The 20489-nt window shown below is 44.2% G+C and overlaps 1 protein-coding gene across 1 annotated transcript in view; it reads left to right on the top strand.

Annotated features, from left to right (window-relative positions):
• The window catches only part of dnah2 (dynein, axonemal, heavy chain 2), a 56269-nt gene extending 39633 nt beyond the window's left edge, over positions 1-16636 (top strand). The window contains exons 59-83 of the mRNA XM_047339005.1: positions 41-210; positions 597-713; positions 879-1043; positions 1218-1340; positions 1487-1635; positions 1798-1864; positions 2311-2461; positions 2557-2705; positions 2872-3005; positions 3674-3818; positions 3966-4165; positions 4556-4682; positions 5475-5661; positions 5944-6092; positions 6306-6489; positions 6738-6928; positions 7062-7253; positions 7579-7763; positions 8756-8990; positions 10438-10589; positions 11481-11595; positions 13707-13883; positions 14486-14560; positions 15622-15772; positions 15947-16636. Coding sequence (XP_047194961.1) covers positions 41-210; positions 597-713; positions 879-1043; positions 1218-1340; positions 1487-1635; positions 1798-1864; positions 2311-2461; positions 2557-2705; positions 2872-3005; positions 3674-3818; positions 3966-4165; positions 4556-4682; positions 5475-5661; positions 5944-6092; positions 6306-6489; positions 6738-6928; positions 7062-7253; positions 7579-7763; positions 8756-8990; positions 10438-10589; positions 11481-11595; positions 13707-13883; positions 14486-14560; positions 15622-15772; positions 15947-16101 — 3845 coding nt within the window. The 3' untranslated portion in view covers positions 16102-16636. The remainder of the gene's footprint in view (positions 1-40; positions 211-596; positions 714-878; positions 1044-1217; positions 1341-1486; positions 1636-1797; positions 1865-2310; positions 2462-2556; positions 2706-2871; positions 3006-3673; positions 3819-3965; positions 4166-4555; positions 4683-5474; positions 5662-5943; positions 6093-6305; positions 6490-6737; positions 6929-7061; positions 7254-7578; positions 7764-8755; positions 8991-10437; positions 10590-11480; positions 11596-13706; positions 13884-14485; positions 14561-15621; positions 15773-15946) is intronic.
• Positions 16637-20489: the final 3853 nt, after the last annotated feature.

Here is a 20489-nt window from a genome sequence, read left to right as displayed (position 1 = left end):
TTTTTTTAATGTTTTTCTGACCTTGAAATGTTTCTGGCAGGCGAGGGCAACTTCATCAAAACATTGGTTAACTTTGACAAGGACAATATAACGGAACGTGTGCTGAAGAAGACCGGTCAATACTGCAATCAGCCCGACTTCAAGCCAGAGATCATTGGCAAAGTGTCACTAGCTGCCAAGTCCCTCTGCATGTGGGTGAGAGCCATGCAGGTGAGAGTCATAGCCACACACACACACACACACACACACACACACACACACACACACACACACACACACACACACACACACACACACACACACACACACAAATGTTGGGAAAAAAACGCCCTCTCTTGCAATGTTATAGAAAAAGAAAAAAAAAAAGTCCTGGATCTGCTAAAAAATGTATTGGGATCTTCCCTGACCCATTCCACATCCTTCCACTAAATTTCATGGTAATAGTACGTCATGTGTACGCCTGCTAAATTACAAACACAGATTAAAACATAACCTCCTTGGCGGTGGTAATAATGTGACTCTTCTGTTGAATGAGCACAAGAAAAGGCGATTAGGATGCGAAACTAAATCCTGGGATGTGTGCACTGTTCCTCCAGATGTATGGGCGCATCTACAGGGTGGTGGAGCCGAAGCGCGCCCTGCTGAGCACTGCCACGGCCCAGCTTGCCGAGAAAGAGGCCGCGCTGGCAGAGGCCCAGAGCAAACTACGAGAGGTACAGTATGGAGCTCAGTGTGTCTAGCAGTAATCCTGAGAGAAGTTAGGCCATTAGCTCATGTCAGGTCAAGTTTATACACCAATGCGGCAGCAGTAGCAGCATCGTAGGTCCAGTTTATGCACAACTGGTCCGATTTAATTGTGTGTGTGTGTGTTCGTGCAGGTGGCGGAGAAGCTAGACGAGCTGAAGAGGGAGCACGGTGAGAAGCTGGCCATGAAGGAGAGTCTGAGGAAGAAATCAGAGGATATGGAGATGAAACTGGACCGAGCCGATAAACTGGTGACTGGACTTGCTGGAGAGAGGGTCCGCTGGGAGGAGAGAGTCGCTGTAGGCCACACACACACACACACACACACACACACACACACACACACACACACACACAGGCTTTCTCAGGCCCCTTTTTAGGGATTTGTTTGGGAATTCAAAATACAATTCAGTATAAAAATAACACACTTGGACGGATGTTACCATAGTAACCTGTATACGCGTTTTTTTCAGGGTCTTGAAAAGAACATGGGATATCTTGTAGGAGACTGTTTGCTCGCAGCGTCTTTCCTGTCCTACATGGGACCCTTTCTTTCCAACTACAGAGATGAGCTGCTTGCCATCTGGATGAAGGAGGTGAGCCACAGACACAAACACACTCCATGTACTTGTACTCCATCTACTGTTGAGCCACTTAAGAAAGAAAATTATCCCATTAAAATGTTCTACTGTTTCCAACAAACCCAATTTTCTACCCTTCTTTTCCCTGCCTCTCTGCTCAGGTCAAGGACGCGGAGATCCCGTGCTCACCAGGGTTCAGCTTTGCAGTTTTTATGTCCAAACCTACAGCAGTGAGGGACTGGAACATACAGGGCCTGCCCTCCGATGCATTCTCTACTGAGAATGGAGTTATGGTTACCCGTGGAAACCGGTCAGTAGATGTAGAGCAAATATTTTATTAAACAAATTGTAACAGAATAGCTGCAGTCCAGTGAGATCACTAAAATCCAAAGGTTATGGATTTGATTGCGTTCACTGTATGAAAGATGTTTGATACCTTGAATACAAGTTCATTTCTTTCCCTTCTCTCAAGATGGCCACTGATGGTGGACCCTCAAGGCCAAGCTCTGAAGTGGATCAAGAATATGGAGATGCAAAGAGTGAGTCTTTATTACTTGCAAATCTTATTCTTTACTGGAAGAGAGTTCAATTACTTGAACAATCATGTCGTACTCAAGTGTCTGCACAGGACACAAAAAGAGAGAACGGGTCAGATTTAACAAATATTCATATTGTTCACTATATTACATTTTATTTCATGTTTATTACCACTGATGATAAATGGAAATGGTATATTAAACAAATATTTTTGTCCAGTAAGTTGTGGGAGACTCAGTTGGGCACAGTTCTGCACACAGCTATAAAATGTAAAACAAGCAAGTCATCTTTTATATAATTATGAGGTTAATTTCACATTTAAATCGACTGTTGACTCTACATTTCCCATAATAAATAGTGAAAACTAAATCTAAATATGCTGACTGCCTTATCAAATAAAATGTATATATGATGAATTTCCCTCTGTCCTCTATGTCCATACGTTCAGGGTCTGAAAGTAATAGACTTTCAAATGCCAGACTACCTGCGTGTGCTGGAGAGTGCCATCCAGCTGGGGTACCCTGTTCTGCTGCAGAATGTGCAGGAGGACTTGGACCCATCTCTCAACCCAGTTCTCAACAGGTCCCTGACACAGATAGGTCAGACGCACACATTCACAGAACAAAATGCCAACTGATAAAGATTTCTGAGGGAAACCTTCAGCTAATTATTAGAATCGATGTGTTTTTGCCAGGCGGTAGGCTGCTGCTGAAGCTGGGGGATAAGGAGGTGGAGTACAGTCCAGAGTTTCATTTATACATCACCACCAAGCTGTCGAACCCCCATTACACCCCCGAGATTTCTACAAAGACCACCATAGTCAACTTTGCTGTCAAGGAGCAGGTGTGTATGTGCATGTGTCTGTGTGGGTGAATCTCTTTTGTATGGTATGACTGTAGTTCAATATGTGTACTTCCCTTCATGTGTATCCTCATTTGTGTTGCAGTTTGTACATATGTGATGCTTTCTATAATTCTCTATCCTTATGTATGTGTGTGTTCACATGTAGGGACTGGAAGCCCAACTCCTGGGGATTGTGGTGCGTAAGGAGCGTCCAGAGCTCGAAGAACAAAAGGACACTTTGGTGATCAGCATCGCCTCCGGCAAGAGAAAACTGCAGGAGCTGGAGGATGAGATCCTCAGGTTGTTTGGCTGACTCTTTATGACATGCCACTTTTTTTTTTTTTTATAGATTTTGGTGTCACAGAGTGGACAAACTGTTTAGATGAAATATCCAAATATTGACTCCTCTCCCATTGCCAGTCGAGGAGTTTGCTTCTCTGTTTTTTTTTTCCACGGTGTGTCATGTGGCGCTCTCTCACATCGCTGTATTGCCAAATTAGTGCGTTCACCGGGGTGTCACGTTTCCATCACTGTTGATCGATGCCAGAGCCGATTAAAAACCCATATCTACTGCAGAATGATTTGACCTGGGAGAAAAGCTGATTATATCCACTCCCATTGACAAAAGCCAGATGTGAGTTTTTTTTACCAGTGGAAAAGAGGCATTAGTCACTGATAAATAGCAACAATTACTTGACCGTTGGTATCAGTCTTTGACAGCAGTTCCTATGTTCCATGAGTCACATGGTTTTCTTTTTATTCCAAATGTTGAAGAAGGAAAGAGTTCAACCCTTTCTGAATGTTTCTGAATTTGATTTATTGCATTACTTATTCATTACTTATCCCTTGCAGTTTTGTGCTTGCAAACTTTTTTTCTCTGTGTCTCTTTCTCATTTTTGGATTTATCGGTGTAGTTTTTTCATTTTGTATTTGCGTGTGTGTGTGTGTGTGTGTGTTGCCTCGACTAGGCTGCTGAATGAGGCGACTGGCTCCCTGCTGGATGATGTGCAGCTGGTGAACACCCTGCAGACATCCAAAGTCACAGCCACTGAGGTTTCTGAGCAGCTGGAGAGCAGTGAACAGACTGAAATCAAGATTGACTCTGCTCGAGAGGTCAGTTGTAGGGATGAAGGGATGGGGGGAAGATTTTGATCAACTTCAAACCAAACCTAATAGATATCTGTGGTTTTCCTTGTGCGTTAGTATGTCAGTTTGTGCACAGAGTACGTCTATATACATTAAAGTACTGTGTCTTAACAGGCCTACCGCCCATGTGCCCAGCGAGCCTCCACCCTCTTCTTCATCCTAAATGACATGGGCCGTATTGACCCTATGTACCAGTTCTCGCTGGATGCCTACAATAACCTGTTCAACCTCAGCATAGAAAAGAGCAAGCGCAGCCACAAGCTGGAGGAAAGGATCGCCCACCTCAATGACTACCACACATATGCAGTGTACAGGTGAGCAAGGACACAGCGAGGGAGGCTCTATTCATCCATCATCTCTGTTCACGTGCTGGTATGTGTGGATGAATTCCAGTCAATTGATGTTTTTGTATGAACAGAGAGTTCTGGAAAACGGAGCTTCTGTCTCAGACATTTGCGTTCTCACATACAGCCCCTCTGGAAAATTTCAGGAAATGTGCAGAGCTACTGACTCTGACTGGACTTCAGGGCATGTCTGAAAGCAGCTTCTGAGAAATCTGTAGCAATTGTGTCCTTGACAAAGACGTTTATGTCATAACTAATTGGTTCACTTCTCAGTTTAAATCATACATTTCTGATACTACAATTAGAAACATTCCCTATGTATGTGGTATCATGTAACTAACTCAGTGTGTTTTCCTACAGATACGCATGCCGTGGTCTGTTCGAGGTCCATAAGCTTCTCTTCAGCTTTCAGATGTGTTCCAAAATCCTGGAGGTGGCTGGCAAACTCAACATGGATGAGTACAGCTTCTTCCTCCGCGGAGGACTCGTAAGAAAACACACACACACACACACATAGCCCCTTCATTCATAATGAAGGGGCTATCTTTTAGGGGAAGCACAACTTCTACATGGCTCAACATTTAACTGCACAGTGGAATGTCTTTTGGGACACTTTTGAGTTTGAAAATACATTTTTTGTGGGGGTTGATTATGCAAAATCAGATAAGGCAAAGATAGGATGTTAGTGTGTGTGTACACACTAACATCCTACTTTCCACTGTGCAGTTAAATGTTGAGCCATGTAGAAGTTGTGCTTCCCCTAAAAGATAGCCCCTTCATTCATAATCAAGCTTGCTACAACCATCAGGGAGCTTTCATAATAACGTTTATTATGTGAATTCATTTTTTATATCCCTGAAACTGGCCTCATACTGTATGAGTCATGTGTGTAACTGCTTTCAGACGCGCACTGAAATACAGACATTTCCTTGAAATTTTCCATTGGGGCTGTATGTGAGAATGCTAATTTCAGCATCAGTTACTTCTGACATTTTCTAGAACTTTTCCTACTATCCCGCTAGAAAAATGTGTGCAAAATCGGCAGAGTACGGCAGGAAATTTTCCAGACAATTCCCAGCGAGCGAGTGGCAGCGTTGACCACGTTTCTAACACATTGGACCCAAAACTGATTTGTAGCGTCTGACTCGAACAGTCTCCTGCTGCGTTCTTCATATGTGAAAGGCAAACTCTATCGAGACCCTATTTTCCGAAACATTTTATGGATCTATCCACTGATTGACGGATAGCTTGACTCATGATAAACTGTGTGTGTGGTTAGGTGTTTGATAAGGAGGACCAGATGGACAACCCCTGTTCCAGTTGGCTGGCAGACTCCAGCTGGGACAACATCACAGAGCTGGATAAGCTGCCCAGCTTCCACGGCATCATGGCTTCCTTTGAACAGTACCCCCGAGACTGGAACATTTGGTTCACCAGTGCAGAGCCAGAAAATGCCACATTACCTGGTCTGTATACGTTGGGGGAGGTTTTTCTTTGATCATTCCTTATTGAAGAAAAGTTGAAGCTAAATCTACCAAAAACCTGAGTTAAAGAAAGGCAGCTTTTCCATGCTGCTGTGCTCTCACATGTTTTTACTTTTTGTTAAAGAAAGGCTGTGTTTTGGAGATATGCTTCTATCCGGATTTTCTGTTCCCATAATTACATCCTTTTTTCTAAGCTCTTTTCATTTCCTTTGCCTTTTCATCACCCCTGAATTCTCTCCTTCTTCCCTCCGTATTTTATTCTAGGTGATTGGGAGAACAGCTGTAATGATCTCCAGAAGATGCTGATCGTGCGCTCTCTGCGTCAGGACCGCGTCTACCTCTGCGTCACCTCCTTCATTGTTAACAGCCTTGGCTCTCGCTTTGTGGAGCCGCCCGTTCTCGACATGAAGGCTGTGAGTGTCAGCTCTTTTCCAGTTTGCCCCTATTGCTTTTATTTTCTTGGGAATTAGATACGAGACAGAATTTTGGCAAATTTGAAAAATGAATCTCTTAAAGTCTCGTCACAGAGTTACTGTGAGGTGTCAACTGTGTGACACGGTGTTGGCTCATCCATTCTTACTTTCTTTCTCCTTCTTTGCTGACTTTTCTCTCCGTCCTCTCCTCAGGTTGTGGAGGAATCCACCTGCAGAACTCCTCTCATCTTTGTCCTGTCTCCCGGGGTCGACCCCACAGGAGCTCTGCTGAATTTGGCTGAGGCCTCTGGCATGAGCACGCACTTCCATGCTCTTTCTCTGGGCCAGGGACAGGCCCCCATCGCCAAGAGGATGATTGAAGAGGGCGTCATACAGGGTACAACACAAATTGCTCTGTCCTTGTTCCCGCTCTTCTGTCTCCAATTTAATTTGTTTATGCACTCCAGTTATTTTTTTCTCCCACAATTGTTTGTGTTAGTCTCTTGTTCTTGATTGTACTTGAATCATATCTTTTGTGTATTCTTTCTTTCCTTTGGTTCACCACAAAATTGCCTGAAAACACAAATACTGCTGAAAACAACGAAACAATTAACATTGGCTCATTTTTGCTTTTTGTCTTATCAGGTCACTGGGTGTTCCTCGCCAACTGCCACCTCTCTCTGTCATGGATGCCCGAACTGGACAAGCTGGTGGAGCAGCTACAGGTGGAGGAGCCCCACTCAAACTTCAGACTCTGGCTCAGCTCTTCACCACACCCCGAGTTCCCCATCACCATCCTGCAGGCCAGCATCAAGATGACCACTGAACCACCAAAGGTACATGTGCTCACACATACAGATTCCCAGACTTAATATACATGTACATGGCAACACAGAAGCCCACGTTTACTTTACAGTAAATTATACATCCTACACCTTCCCTCGTGGTAACACTGCTCAATGTCCTCAGGGTGTGAAAGCCAACATGAAGCGACTGTACCAGCTGGTGACGGACACTCAGTTCAACCGCTGCTCACGACCCGTCCTCTACCGGAAGCTCCTGTTCTCCCTCTGCTTTTTTCACAGCATCCTGCTTGAAAGGAAGAAGTTTCTGCAGCTGGGCTGGAACATTGTTTATGGCTTCAACGATTCTGACTTCGAGGTGAGGCCCTCATGTGGTGCTGAAGGAAACAATGGCAGCCATCTGAAAGAACAAAGCAAAAACAGAAAGACCAGTCTATTGTTCAGTCTAGTGAAGATGTTGGCGGTGAAAACGAGTAAATAAGACAGCGGAGATTATCCTGATTGAGTGGAATTTATGCATTGATGTCAATAATCTGCTGTAAACCACAAATATAGAAGGTCAAGCAGAAACACCATGTCAGAGTAAAGGTGGATTAGACTGGTGGATAGTGACGATTCTAAGTGTATGAGAATGAACGGTATTTATTGCCTTTGTTCCAATCATCTTCTTCATTCTCCCCCAGGTGAGTGAGAATCTGCTCAGTCTGTACCTGGACGAGTATAAGGAGATCCCCTGGGATGCTCTGAAGTATCTCATTGCTGGGGTCAACTATGGAGGTCATGTCACTGATGACTGGGACAGACGTCTTCTAACCACATACATCAATGACTACTTCTGTGATGCTGCCATCACCCAGTCCTTCTTCAAGTGAGACACAAACACACACACACACACACACACACACACACACACACACACACACACACACACACACACACACACACACACACACACACACACACACACACACACACACACACACACACACACACACACACACACACACACACACACACACACACACAGGCCACTTCTGCTCCCTGTTAGGGCTCCTCTCGAGTTGCAGAGTGCCAGCACTACCAAGTGGACAAACAGATTATTACAACAGATGAAATGCAGACACAATGTGGTACTTGATGACCAACAGGAGCTCAGGTTGTTGTTGTTGTTGTTTTATTACTTTTACAGATATTGTGTCCACATCTTTCATCTCCAATCAACCACTTAATCAACAATATAAAATATTTAGTGCATCAGCTCAAATCAACAGGGATTATAGAAAGACGACTGTACATGCTTTGAATGTATATTCAACAAATAAGCTCTCGCACAGTGATCATTCTGCAGGACATTGAAACACTGTCACTTGCCTCATAGTCTAATATCTTCAATTCATTAAAACCTCAGTATGTTTTTTCTCTTTTTTGTATTTTATTACACTGAATTCCATGAGGAAAATAATCACTACAGGGAAATTAGGTCATGCGTGACCACATGGGAAGGAAATAAAAGAGAGAACGATACCTCTAAACCTGTGTTCTTAAATCTTGAAGCTGTTTTCCATTAATACACTGTATTGATGTTAATAACACAAATGTAATATTGAATCTGTTATTCTTTAAACAAAGATTATTTCAACTCAAGCTGTGTATTCATAGATTAACAGAGAGGAGAACTTACAGTATGGTCAGAAATAAGATATGTGGTGTTAATAATTCATCTGTTTAAATTTACATATCACATAAATTAAGTAAAGAAAATGCTAATCAACTTTTTTTTTCTCTTCTCTATTACCATTGTCCTTAAATACTGTTTATGTCACTGACCTTGTTCTCCATCACTTCCTCTTTCTCTGTCAGGTTTTCCTCCTTGACCCCCTACTACATCCCCCGTGATGGACCCCAGTCCTCATACGAGAAATTTATCAGCCTGCTTCCATCCACTGAGCACCCCGAGGTGTTTGGCCAGCACCCCAATGCCGACATTGCCAGTCAGATCGCTGAGACCAGAACGCTGTTTGACACCCTGCTCTCCCTGCAGCCCCAGGTCACCAGCCCCTCTACTGGGGGGGGTGGGTCGAGTCGAGAGGATAAGGTAAGGGGGAAGCAAGGTGGGAGAAGGGGAGGGCCAAAATGGCAAGTTGAGTAGATTAAATGTATATAAAGATAGACGATATGACAGCTCCCAAAAAGGAAGCCAAATCAACTCATTGGCCCCCTGGTGGCGGGCCCCCTTACTCCTCAATGTTAGCGGATGGAGTATGAGTAGACGTTAAATCAATTTCAGGTAGTTCTTATCACACTGATGCTTGTGTTTTTTTCCACTAAGTTTGGTTTAAAGTAGTTATTTGATGCTAAAAAAAATAGGGTGAAACGTATTGAGCAGAGGACATACCGGTGCAGTCAGTTTCTTTTCATGGTTGGTTTGATTAAAACCTGTTAGTCAGATCCCTCAGTCACCTTGGAAACAGCTTTACATCCTAACACAGAAATATCAACGCAGACGTCATAGTGAGATCGAATGCTGTGAAGTAGCAATCCTGTAAAAGAAGATGCAGAGAGAACCTCACGTTTCTACTGGCATAGTTTAGAAATGATGTGATCGGCTCATCTTTTTTATTAATCGTCCAAGACAAAGAAAACCACGGAACTCTTTTTGTGTCAGACAGATCTAACACTTGGTTATCCCACTCAGATGACATTTTTAAAAATCCCTTGTTTTGTTTAGATGTGTCGATAAGTCAAGCCAGAATTGGAGTGACGCTTACGATCTAATTCAGGCAGTCAGCTGGAGCTGCACTGCTCTAATCCTGTGACGTGCCACACACAAGCCGCTGTCATATACCCCCTCCCAATTCAGCAGTCTATTTAAACTGCAAAGATTTCCCAGCTCTCCCTCGACATGTCGATGCCTCTGCTGCCCTGCGTCACTCACTGCCTGTTGATTTAGCCCCTCCACCACCCCAGCATCCGCCTGTAGGCTCCAACAGGGAGCTTAACAATATTTGCACATCACTCTCCATTATATCAATGCGGTCATATATAGGATTGGGATGAAGTCGAAGCCTACAAGCCAAGCTCAAACTATGTTCGGCTGCTGCAATAAATTGGTCAAACGTGAGTTGTGTGACTCAAATGACTTGTTTTGCTTAAATTAAAGAAGCATCATCTCTCAGGGTTCCTCTAAAAACATTTGCCAGTTCTGTGTTTCGAATTGAAACCACCTGTTGTTTGACTGGCCGTTGTTTAGCAGTGGCAGTAGTTTGTCTGTTATAAATATGCTTTACATGCTATGGTAGTGTAATAGCCCCGATTAGGAGGTGTATGTCTGACCGCTGACTGTCAGTGATTTGCCCGCTCATTTGGTTCTGTTTCTTGTGCCTGTTGGAATAATATTAGAAGCTATATGTGAGTCTTAGCCTGAGCTTTGGTAAGTGATCTGATTTTATGCAGCTCCATGATCTGACTGTGTCGGTCTGCCTTGCCTTTGTATGCTAACTAATCTCATCTGCTTCTCTACAATGTTTCATTGGTGCTTCCAGGTATTAGAGCTGTTGGCAGACGTCCGTGGGAAGATTCCAGCATTGATTAACTACGAGAGCATAACGTCCCTCCTCCAGGACAACTCTTTACCTCTCAATGTGGTGCTGCTCCAAGAGATCCAGAGATACAACTTGCTGCTGGCCACCATCATGTATGAACTCTCTCTCTCTGTGTGGATCTGTCTTCTGTCCTTTCTTTCTGTTTGTCTTGTTCAGCCGGCTGTTTACCAGGTTAATTAGAGACAACGTACAGAGCGTAACGTAAGAGCAGGGGTGGAAGTAGGTTAAGGTTCTTGTCAGTACAACTGCCACAACCTTTATATCCTCCTCCTGCTTGGTGGAACCATTTATCCAGTACAAATGGCATTACTAAAGAATGTGGTAGGGTAGAACAAATCAAATGCACCCTTTGAAGCACTGTTTTGCACACATTATCATGCCAGACTTTACAGTACCCATGGAGGTCACATAGCTTGTTTGCTGTCTGTGTCGTTAGTTGTCGTTAGCCAGCAGCTTATGTTCTGGGCACAAGATCACTGGAATTATTTAGAATGATAAAGCTAACTGTTGTCTATATTGACCTTACATTAGCAGTGTGCTTTGTTGGAAAAGCAATTATAATAAGGGTATTGTATTGTATTTTTGCCCCCCAGCTGTTGTCCCTTATTTCTGGCACTTGATCTTTTAGCGGTACTGGACTGTGCAGACTTACTTTCACACGTCTATAAGAGAGAGAGATAAGAAACCAGAAATTTTGAAAGCAAACCTGCAACACGAGGAGGCCCCAGCATCAAAATTACAAGTTATAGTTATAGAAATAACAGAATATCGTCACTGCCACAACTCAGAATATATGATGTTGCTTGCCTAAAATGAAAATGTTGCACAATTACCCAGCCCGCTTGTTTTTGTGTCTCTATGTCTGAGTGCTGGGTAATTCCAGTAGATTGAGGTTAGGAAGCAGTGACGACTAAGCAGCTACAATAAAAGAGGGTTAATGTCTCTGATGTGTTGGTTCAACTGTGTGTGTCTGTGTGTGTTAGTTCGTCCCTGCTGGAGCTGGAGAAAGCGATCAAAGGCTTAGTGGTGATGTCACCCAGCTTGGAGGAGACCTTCAACTGCATCTATGACGCTCGTGTACCACCGCTGTGGGAGAAGGTGCCAGACACACACACACACACACACCCACACACACATACCCATCACCCACCATAACTCAGTCTTTTAACACACATTCTTTTGAGGCACACCAATGTTTTACTGCCTTCATTTATTCTCTGATGTTTGAAGTGTTCTCCACCTCTCACTTGCTGTAATACACAATAAATAAATCACACGTACATCACACACACAGTGAGACCACCTCCTGAAGTGAGAAGTGAGCCTGCACCTGCTGCCTTCCTCTACTTACTTAAAGTAGGGAGACTCAGACTAGAATGAAGGAGTGCTTCGAGGATCAATAGTGTTGAGACAGCACTCTCTTTGGAGTGCACTAAAATAACACAAGACAAAAAAGACTGTGTTGAGTAAGGATTGGATTTAAAAAAAGAATGCTTTGAAAAAGGGAGCAAAGCATGACACCTTCCAAGATAAACAGCAGAACAAATATAGCCTTTTATTGGCTTGGCTGTACTTTATTATCAAGAGTATTTCCATGTCACAGATCATATTTCCATACAGACACACGGCTATGTGTTTTTTTCCATAATTTTAATCTGACTATATTTGCATCCAAGTCTTTCTCCCTAAAACAAATATGACGGATTTCTGTTGCGAGGACCGCTCAGGATTCTTGTGTATTGATCTGGCGATTGTGATCAGATCAACACTCATCTCTCCTGCTGTCTTCTGCCGGTCCAGCAGCTGCAGGCCTGTCTCTGTACTGACTCACTGGTCTGTTATTAAAGGTGTATTTATCCATCACTCTGCCCGGCTGCACGGACACACATTTATTGTTCTCCTCTGGCTGTGTCCAACCACAGACACACACACACACACACACACACACACACACACACACACACACACACACACACACACACACATTGATCGGGCTCTGGCAGCGTTCCAGCTGTCATTCTGTCCAAATGCTCCATTATGGCTTCATTATCACTGGACCTCTCTTTACAGTGGAGAGAGAACACAGGCTGCTGTCAGCTCAGGTCAAGGGGCTAGAAAAGATTCTGGCTACCGTTCAAGTCGTGTGTGTGTTGTGTGTGTGTGTGTGTGTGTGTATGTGTGTGTGTGTCCACTGAGCAAGAGTCATTTGGGGGCACTACTTGTTTATCTTGAAGTGCCTCATTCTGTCCTCATTGCAGACTGTGCAAGAAAGCATGCGTGCATATGTATTTGTAACTCTATGTGTGTTTGTATCAGTGAGTAGCTGTTAATCAGGTGGATGCCTTGTTCCTCAGTGGCTGAACAAACCATGTGTGTGTAGTGTAATAGACAAAGTGAACCTTCCAAGTCCTGTTCCACTTTCCTAAAGACACTCTGAGCTCATTGTGCTCTGGCCGGGGGCTTACTACTGCTGGATGTACTGTGTGTGCACCTGGGTGTGCGTGCGTGTGTGTGTGTGTGTTTCCGTTTTGGGAGTATTGGGCAGCTATTAGGGCGGCTGCCTCCAGCTGAACTTCTCTCTTCTATCCCAACCACTTGTAAACTAGACAACTCTGTCTTTCTCTCTTTTCTTTCTATTTCATCTCATCCTTCTCTCTGTCTTTTCTTTCCCTGTGTCCAGCTCCTTTTTGCTTCTTGTCTACTTTGCTTTCTCATTGTGACGCTAACCTAATGCCGAAATCAGACAAAGCATGCAACACATAATGAGGATGTTCTGTTTAACACTGTTAAGATTTATGAAGTGAAATTGTGTACCAGCAGCTCTGCTCACCAGTCAGTGTCATTTCTGTTTTTGATGAGGACATTTGTCTGAATCAGTTGACTGACCAACAACTTGTCATTCTTTTTGTGATTCTTTCTTGTTTCTACATTTAATTCAGTATTTGCAATTTTAACTTTGCGCTTTGTAAAGTTGACACTGATATCTCATTTTAAGGTATTATTTTACGGTTCCTCCTTCCCCCATCCCTTTGTGTGTGTTGGTGAGACTTGCAGGCCATCACTGCTCAGTACTTACTGCTTTGCACTGAGCTTTTTCCCATTATGTGTAGCTGCCAACAGCTGGAAGCATGAAATGACTGTAGATTTGCTGTCTCTCTCTCTCTCTCTCTCTCTCTCTCTCACCCACTCACTCTCTCTCTGTCCACTAGACATACCCCTCGCTGAAGCCTCTGGCAGCGTGGACCAGGGATCTTTGCCAGCGAGTCAATCAGTTTGCACGCTGGGCAGAGACGGCCCAGCCCCCCAAGTTGTTCTGGCTCTCGGGCTTCACCTCTCCAAACGGCTTCCTCACCGCCGTGCTGCAGTCTTACGCTCGACAGCATAACGTGAGATTTCCCTTCGTCACATTCACAGAGCCAGAGAGACACTTACACCAGCTTACACTGCTTTGATAGTCTTTGAGATTATACATTTCTGAATTTACCCAGGTTGTTTTTCAAAGGGACTATGGGATTTTACAACTGAAGATTAAACTGAAAAATTGACTAAATTAAAACCACAGCAGGTTTGCATGGCAGCCACTATTCAGTTTTCAATTTTTGTCAGTTATTGTGTCGCCAATGTGTTCCCTGTTTAATCTTCACTGCACATATAAGACACAATTTAAAAAACAGCCTGGGAAACAGATGCTGATGCAGTCATGGTCATTTTCAGACACACACTAAAGTCCCTCCCTGTGCTGCTCAGCCAAATGCAACCTGTTTCTAAAACACTCTTCTCCCTGTCTCCTCTGAGTCCATACATTCATTCTCTGCCTCTTAGCGTCTCACAGCCGACAACCACCACAAGAAACACTTTATCCCACAGACATGTATTCATACCTGGTTATTTGGGGAAAACACTTTTAATATAGCTCTGTTTCAATAAATGTAGATCCTCTTGAGTTCTAGGGATCATGTGTTAATGTTCTGTGAAACTGTCTTTGCAGATATCAGTGGACACATTGTCCTGGGAGTTTATAGTGTCCACTGTAGATGACAGCAACCTCCTGTACCCGCCCAAGGTGACTCCCCGCACACACACACATTTCCATAAAGGTTTCCATAAGCCTGCCATCAGACCACCTTTTCCTTTCAGCTGTCGGCGCCACTTTCCAACACATTTTTCATTTCTACTTAAACATCGACAGTGTGGGTTTTTCCCTTCGTTCAGAGCAGCCCGGCCGCTTCGTGCCTCTTTTCTCATTCCACAAATCTGCTCTCACATTTTAATCTTTATACCAAGCAGTTTTTAATGCAAATGTTGACAGGGAGGTGAAATGTTTCCATGTCTTGTTGCTCCCACTCCAGTATTTCGGTCATTGTAGCCCTTTACTTCTCACTTACCTCACATTGTTGGATCCTTCCCTGTATGAATTCCTCTGTTTAAACCTTACTTTCCATACTTGCCTCTCTTCCCTGTCCTGCCATTCTTCTACTTCCCTCCCTCTTTCCTTTCCCTCTTCCCTCCATCATATTTCCCTTTTTGCCCTTTTCTTCTTCCCTTGTTCTGTCACATGACCCTCTGCTTCCCATTCTTTTTTTGTTTCTGTGCCGCTCCGGTTTTTCCTCTTCAATTTCCTTCCTCTTACCCTCTCTTCTCCATCTTCCCTTTAGCCTCTTCCCTCCCTTCTCCTCTTCCTTCTTTTATCCTGCAGCCTTCTCCCTTGTTTTACCCCTCCCTCTCACCTCCTCTCCTAGTTGCATTACCTAATTGGCATGGCTGTTTGTCATCAACATTTTTTGAAAGCTGTTTGCAAAATGTCACTTCCAAACAAGTGTTTATACGTCTGGCTCATAGACTATACGATTCACTCTGTTTTTATCGCATCAGATATCTAAGAACTACCTAAAATGGCAGTAACCATATTTAACCAAAACATATTTGAACTGTTCTTTAACTTTTTTGTTTAGTCCATCTCCTAACATGGAGGAGGAAGGGTTTATGACCTATACTGCAGTCAGCCACAAGGGGTGATCCAGACACTTTGGCCTCACTTTTGGGGAGCTGTCATGTCGTCTGTCTTTATACACAGTTCCTCGTTTTACTTGTTTCTCTTTTTATTCCCCCCCCCCCTCCCTCAAGGATGGGGTCTTTGTGCGAGGTTTGTTCCTGGAGGGGGCTGGTTGGGACAAGAGGAACTCCTGTCTGTTGGAAGCTGAGCCCATGCAGATGTCCTGTTCCATCCCCACCATCCACTTCAAACCTGTGGAGAACCGCACAAAGATGGGCAAAGGTGACTGGAATTTCCTTACTGCATCCCACCCACTGTGTTACCATCTTCCTCTCCTTGTTTTTTTACATTGCCCCGTGATTCCACTGTCTGAACTCTGTTTCTGTCTGTCTGTCTGTCTGTCTGTCTGTGTGTGTGTGTGTGTGTGTGCGTGTGTGTGTGCGCGTGTGCGTGCAGCTATGTACCTGTGTCCCGTTTACTACTTCCCAGTGCGTTCGGGCCGGGCCGGACGAGCATCTTTTGTGGTCGGAGTTAAGCTGAAATCCGGAGCTGCGACCCCAGACCACTGGATCAAGAGAGGGACGGCTCTTCTCATGAGCCTGGACATCTAAAGGCCTTCACACACACTTCTCATTCTCATCATTCTCATCCCTCGTGCATCTCCCATCTGCTGTTCTCTCCAGTCGGCTCTCTTCTTCCCCTCTCTATCTCTTCGTGCCACATCTGGTCCGAGCAGCAATAACAGCCCCTCGCAGGCTCTCTGCCCTCTTTATTTATCCATCCATCCCTGCATCCCTCTCTTCCCCGCCCCTCCTTGGCATGGCAGCCTGTCATTAGTTCTGAGCTCACAGACTCATGGCTTTAATTTTGGCCTGCCTGCTCCTCTGTCTCCGGCCATTTTGTGTCTGCTTTCTTTACAGGGCTCAACTGTTAGCTTGAGTGTTAAGAGATAGTATTTGTGCACGCAAAAAGAGATACGTGCATCTCCATGTTGTGAGTGTGTATCGTGGATGCACATGTCTCAGTATGCAGAGATAGACAGAGATCTTTCAAGTATGTGTTTGTGTGAACAGGCCATGAATTATTAGTGCGATGTGTATCAGTCAGTCAAAATAACTAATACAATTAAATTGAATATTTCTCTAATGTCTGTGTACAGTATATGTATTGTAGGTACCTCTCCAGGCCCCCAGCCTGGAGATTACAGAAACAAGCTACCAAAAGTACAACATGTAATCAAATTTTAGATAAGTGCATTCAACCATTAGGGTACAAACCCAGAACAGCAAGAATCAAGTAAGTACAATTTGCTCCAAAAACAAACAAACTACAAGTGCTACATGTAAGTGCCATATAAGTGCAACCTAATCTTCTTTTCTTTTTTTTTTAAACACCAGAGTTGACGATGGTTATTAGACATCATCTTCTTAACCAAGGTGCAGTCGGAAGAGATGTGTGTTTAGTCTGCAGCAGAAGATGTGTAGACTTCCTGATGTCAATGGGGAGCTCGTTCCACCATTTGGGAGCCAGGACACCAAACAGTCGTGATTTTGTTGAGTGGCTAGCTGTCCCTCGCAGTGAGGGAGCAGCTAGCTGATTGGCCAATGCGGAGTGGACGGGCTGGGGTGTAAGGTTTAACCATGTCCTGGATGTAGACTGGGCCTGATCCGTTCGCAGCACGGTACGCATGTACTAGTGTCATGAAGCAGATGCGGGCAGCCACTGGTAACCAGTGAAGGGAGCGGGGGAGCGGCACATTTGCTGAGCCACATTTGCACAGGTAAGCATTCGAGGGACCTGAGGCTGTGGACCAGCTCACGGCTCGATATTCAGACAAAAAGCTAGATGACGAAAAAGATACGAATCTGTTCAAAATTCTACTCACAGCTGGAAGATACAAGAAACTGGCTTGATATGAACACCCCCACACATGGACAATGATTAGATATAGTACAGTAAATATATATGATGGAAAATATTACTTGTTGTTAAAGAGAGAAAGATGTATTTACCAGAAAATGTGCTTAGCAATAAATGGTCTTAGTCATTCTTTGTCACTGTTAAAGTTGGCCCGACACAATTCTGGTAAGTTCCTTTTCTTCTCCTCTCTTTCGTTTAAGTCTCTCCGTCAGGTCTGACCGATTATTCACTCCTCTCCACAGCCCTGCATCATTATTTCCATGCTGACCCCCTTTTATCCCGCTCAAACATACACTGGGAATAGTTTCCTACCGAGAAGTGTTTTACTGGAAACTTGCTCTTTTGTAACATCTGGTTCAAGTGGCTGTCTGGTAATGTAAGTGTGGTGCTCAGTGAATTCCTTAGTAATCTAATGAGCTGTTATGCATCGTCAGCTATTTTGTCATAGCAGGAATGACAAAGCACCTGAGTGATAGACAATTTGGGGATATGAATAAAATATGTGCAAATGAAGCACTAAATCACGTCATTGTAAATTAGGAAAAAACTGAATTTCCAGATTTATTTTTATGAAGTCTACATCACTTCCTGGCTTTGTCCACTAATTGACCAGACACCCATGTAACCAGTTGTTTACATCTTTAAAACCAAAGAATGATACTTTTTATTTTGGGGAAATTTGAATAGCCCTGTCTTTGTCCCAGTCCGACACACACATTTTTCCACAGTGACAACACACACACACACGCAGGCACATGTGCATGCAAACAGTGCAGTCAATCAAGTTGAGGTAAAGGATATTTTTATGCTAATATGCATTTCCCCAAGCTGAATAAAAGAGGACAGAGGGAGGGAGCAACTGAAGGAGAAATGAACCTATTCAAACAAATGAATTCTAATGAAGCTTCCCAGACAAGACGTTTGGAGTCAGCATTGTGAGAGAGGAGGCCTGGACTTCCCCACTGGAAAGGACTCAGCCCAGACTCCTGAAAGGGAGGGAGAGAAAAACAAGAGAACGACCCTGGAGAAAGTGAGCCGGGAGGAAGAATGGTCCAGTAATGAGAGAGGGGGACCAGAGGGAGGCGGGGCCTGAGTTCAAGGTTGTATTCAGACTTAAGGATTGTCCCCCTGAAAGACCGAACACAGACTTCCTCAGGGTTTAAGAGCTTCTTTATCAGGCCCAGGTCTGTGTGGGTGTGTGTGTGTGGGTCTCTGGTGGTCTCTGGATGGGTGGGAGATGGAGGGGGGGGGCCCTCACAGCAACACGCTGAATTCAAATTGAAATTGGCTTATTCTCAGGCCTGGCTGTAAAAAAATATCAGACTCGGGAGGTGTTATTTTATGGATAAAAGCTTCTCTTGAAATGAACTAGAATGTAAATGTAGTGTGGAAACATTTTTCAACACGAGAGCGGCTGTTCTCAACCTGCCTGTTGGTGTTAATGCTACTTCAGAATTATTCCTCGTCATCCTCCTCAAGCACTTCTACAATGTACTGTCACTTTTTACTGTCTGTGTGCTGGATGTTGTGTGCAGAGCTTTTTACAAACTGTCTATGGTGCAGAGTGAAGTTAGAAAACTTTGTGTTCATCCTACCTGGTTTATCTGCAGTGACGATTTTACAGTCAATGTGTTTGATTAAATGAAACTGAATTTGTTTTATTACTTTTCACTTTTTACTTTTCACTTGTGTGGCTTTAATAGTATTTTAGAATTAGTAATTAGAATTTAGATTAGTAGTAATATCTGTCTAATACGTTTGATGTGTGTATTCCAGGGCAGAAATACAGTATCCAAAGTTTGGTGGCTGCTTGAAAAGGTGCTGCGATCATGTCATTTTACAATGTTTATCATTTTGTACGAGGTGGTTACTGTTCAGTCTTTATTTCAGAGCCAAGGTCTTCAGGAGCTCCCAGTCCGCAGAAATATTTATTTCTTGAGGTCACTGGAAGCCAACTCCTTCCATCTGCTTATCCGCTCAGAAACAGGCTCGTCCAAAAAATTTCTACATTCTGGAGGAATGTTCAGGACGTATGTCTGTAATAAGAGAATCCAAAGTTTATCATGGGGAAGGTGTTCATTTGAAAATCTACAGCTTTAGAGGTCAAGCAGTTGGATTGATGCTGATTGATAGTATCACTCAAAGGAAAGCAGGCTGCAGGTGGGGATCCCCTGAACCCCCCTGAGAGCCAACTGGTTGTTTCCCAGCTCCATGGGTTTACCTCGTGCTTCACTTGGATCTCCCAGCAAGCTCCTGCCCTAGATTTCAAGTTTCTTGGGAAATGACAAGATTACCAAACATGTCCAAGCATCAACTTCTGATTCCTCGAGTGACTCATGGCCCTTTCAGTCCAGTCACTGCTTCCAACTGGGAGCTTGACTCTGGAGCCAAACAGTTCTAAGGGGGAAAACCTGGGGTCCAGTTGTTCTCTATTGAACAGTAGTTCATAATGGAATTTGGGCAAGTTGTACAGTGTGTTTGCCAGTGACTATGGAGGCGGGGCGGCTAATGTCCAAGACTCTTCCACCGAAAATAAACCTGCATGAGGGAAGAGAGGGAAGGAGAGAGAAAGGGAGAGGAGGGAGGGAGAGGAGGAGGAAGGGAACCAGCCTTTCAACGGGGACAGAAGGGAAAGAGAGTCTCCGTTTCAATGGAATAAAAACTGCGCAATTTCTTGAAGGACTGCCTGCTCGGGATCGCGGCGGACCGTGCCTCTATGGGAAACGGATATCAGCGGTGTGTGTTTTTTTGGGGGGGGTGGGGGGGAATCCAGGGTATCTGTGCCCACTGCTACCCTCTCTGCCTCCTCAGCCCACAGAACAGGAGCGGGCGGTTCTTTTGCCCAGATGGTCTTCAGGAGGAGGAAAAGCGCTGTGCAATGGTTCAGAAAGGCGACGGGACTGTGCAGAGATGCGAGATCAGTGATGAGTCCACCAATCATGTCTTGCTCATGGGCGAACGTTTCCTCAAGCCCGGGCTCGGATCTATCTGCGTATACACACGCAGCTCCTGCGCGCTGTGTCGACGATTGCACCTATGGATGTTACATGGGCTTTCATATTTTTTTATTTTTGGGGGG

The sequence above is a fragment of the Hippoglossus stenolepis genome, chromosome 23 (genome assembly GCF_022539355.2).
Source record: "Hippoglossus stenolepis isolate QCI-W04-F060 chromosome 23, HSTE1.2, whole genome shotgun sequence".
Classification (NCBI taxonomy): Eukaryota; Metazoa; Chordata; class Actinopteri; order Pleuronectiformes; family Pleuronectidae; genus Hippoglossus; species Hippoglossus stenolepis.
Note: the sequence above shows the minus strand (reverse complement) of the source record. Positions and strands in the feature narration are given on the sequence as shown.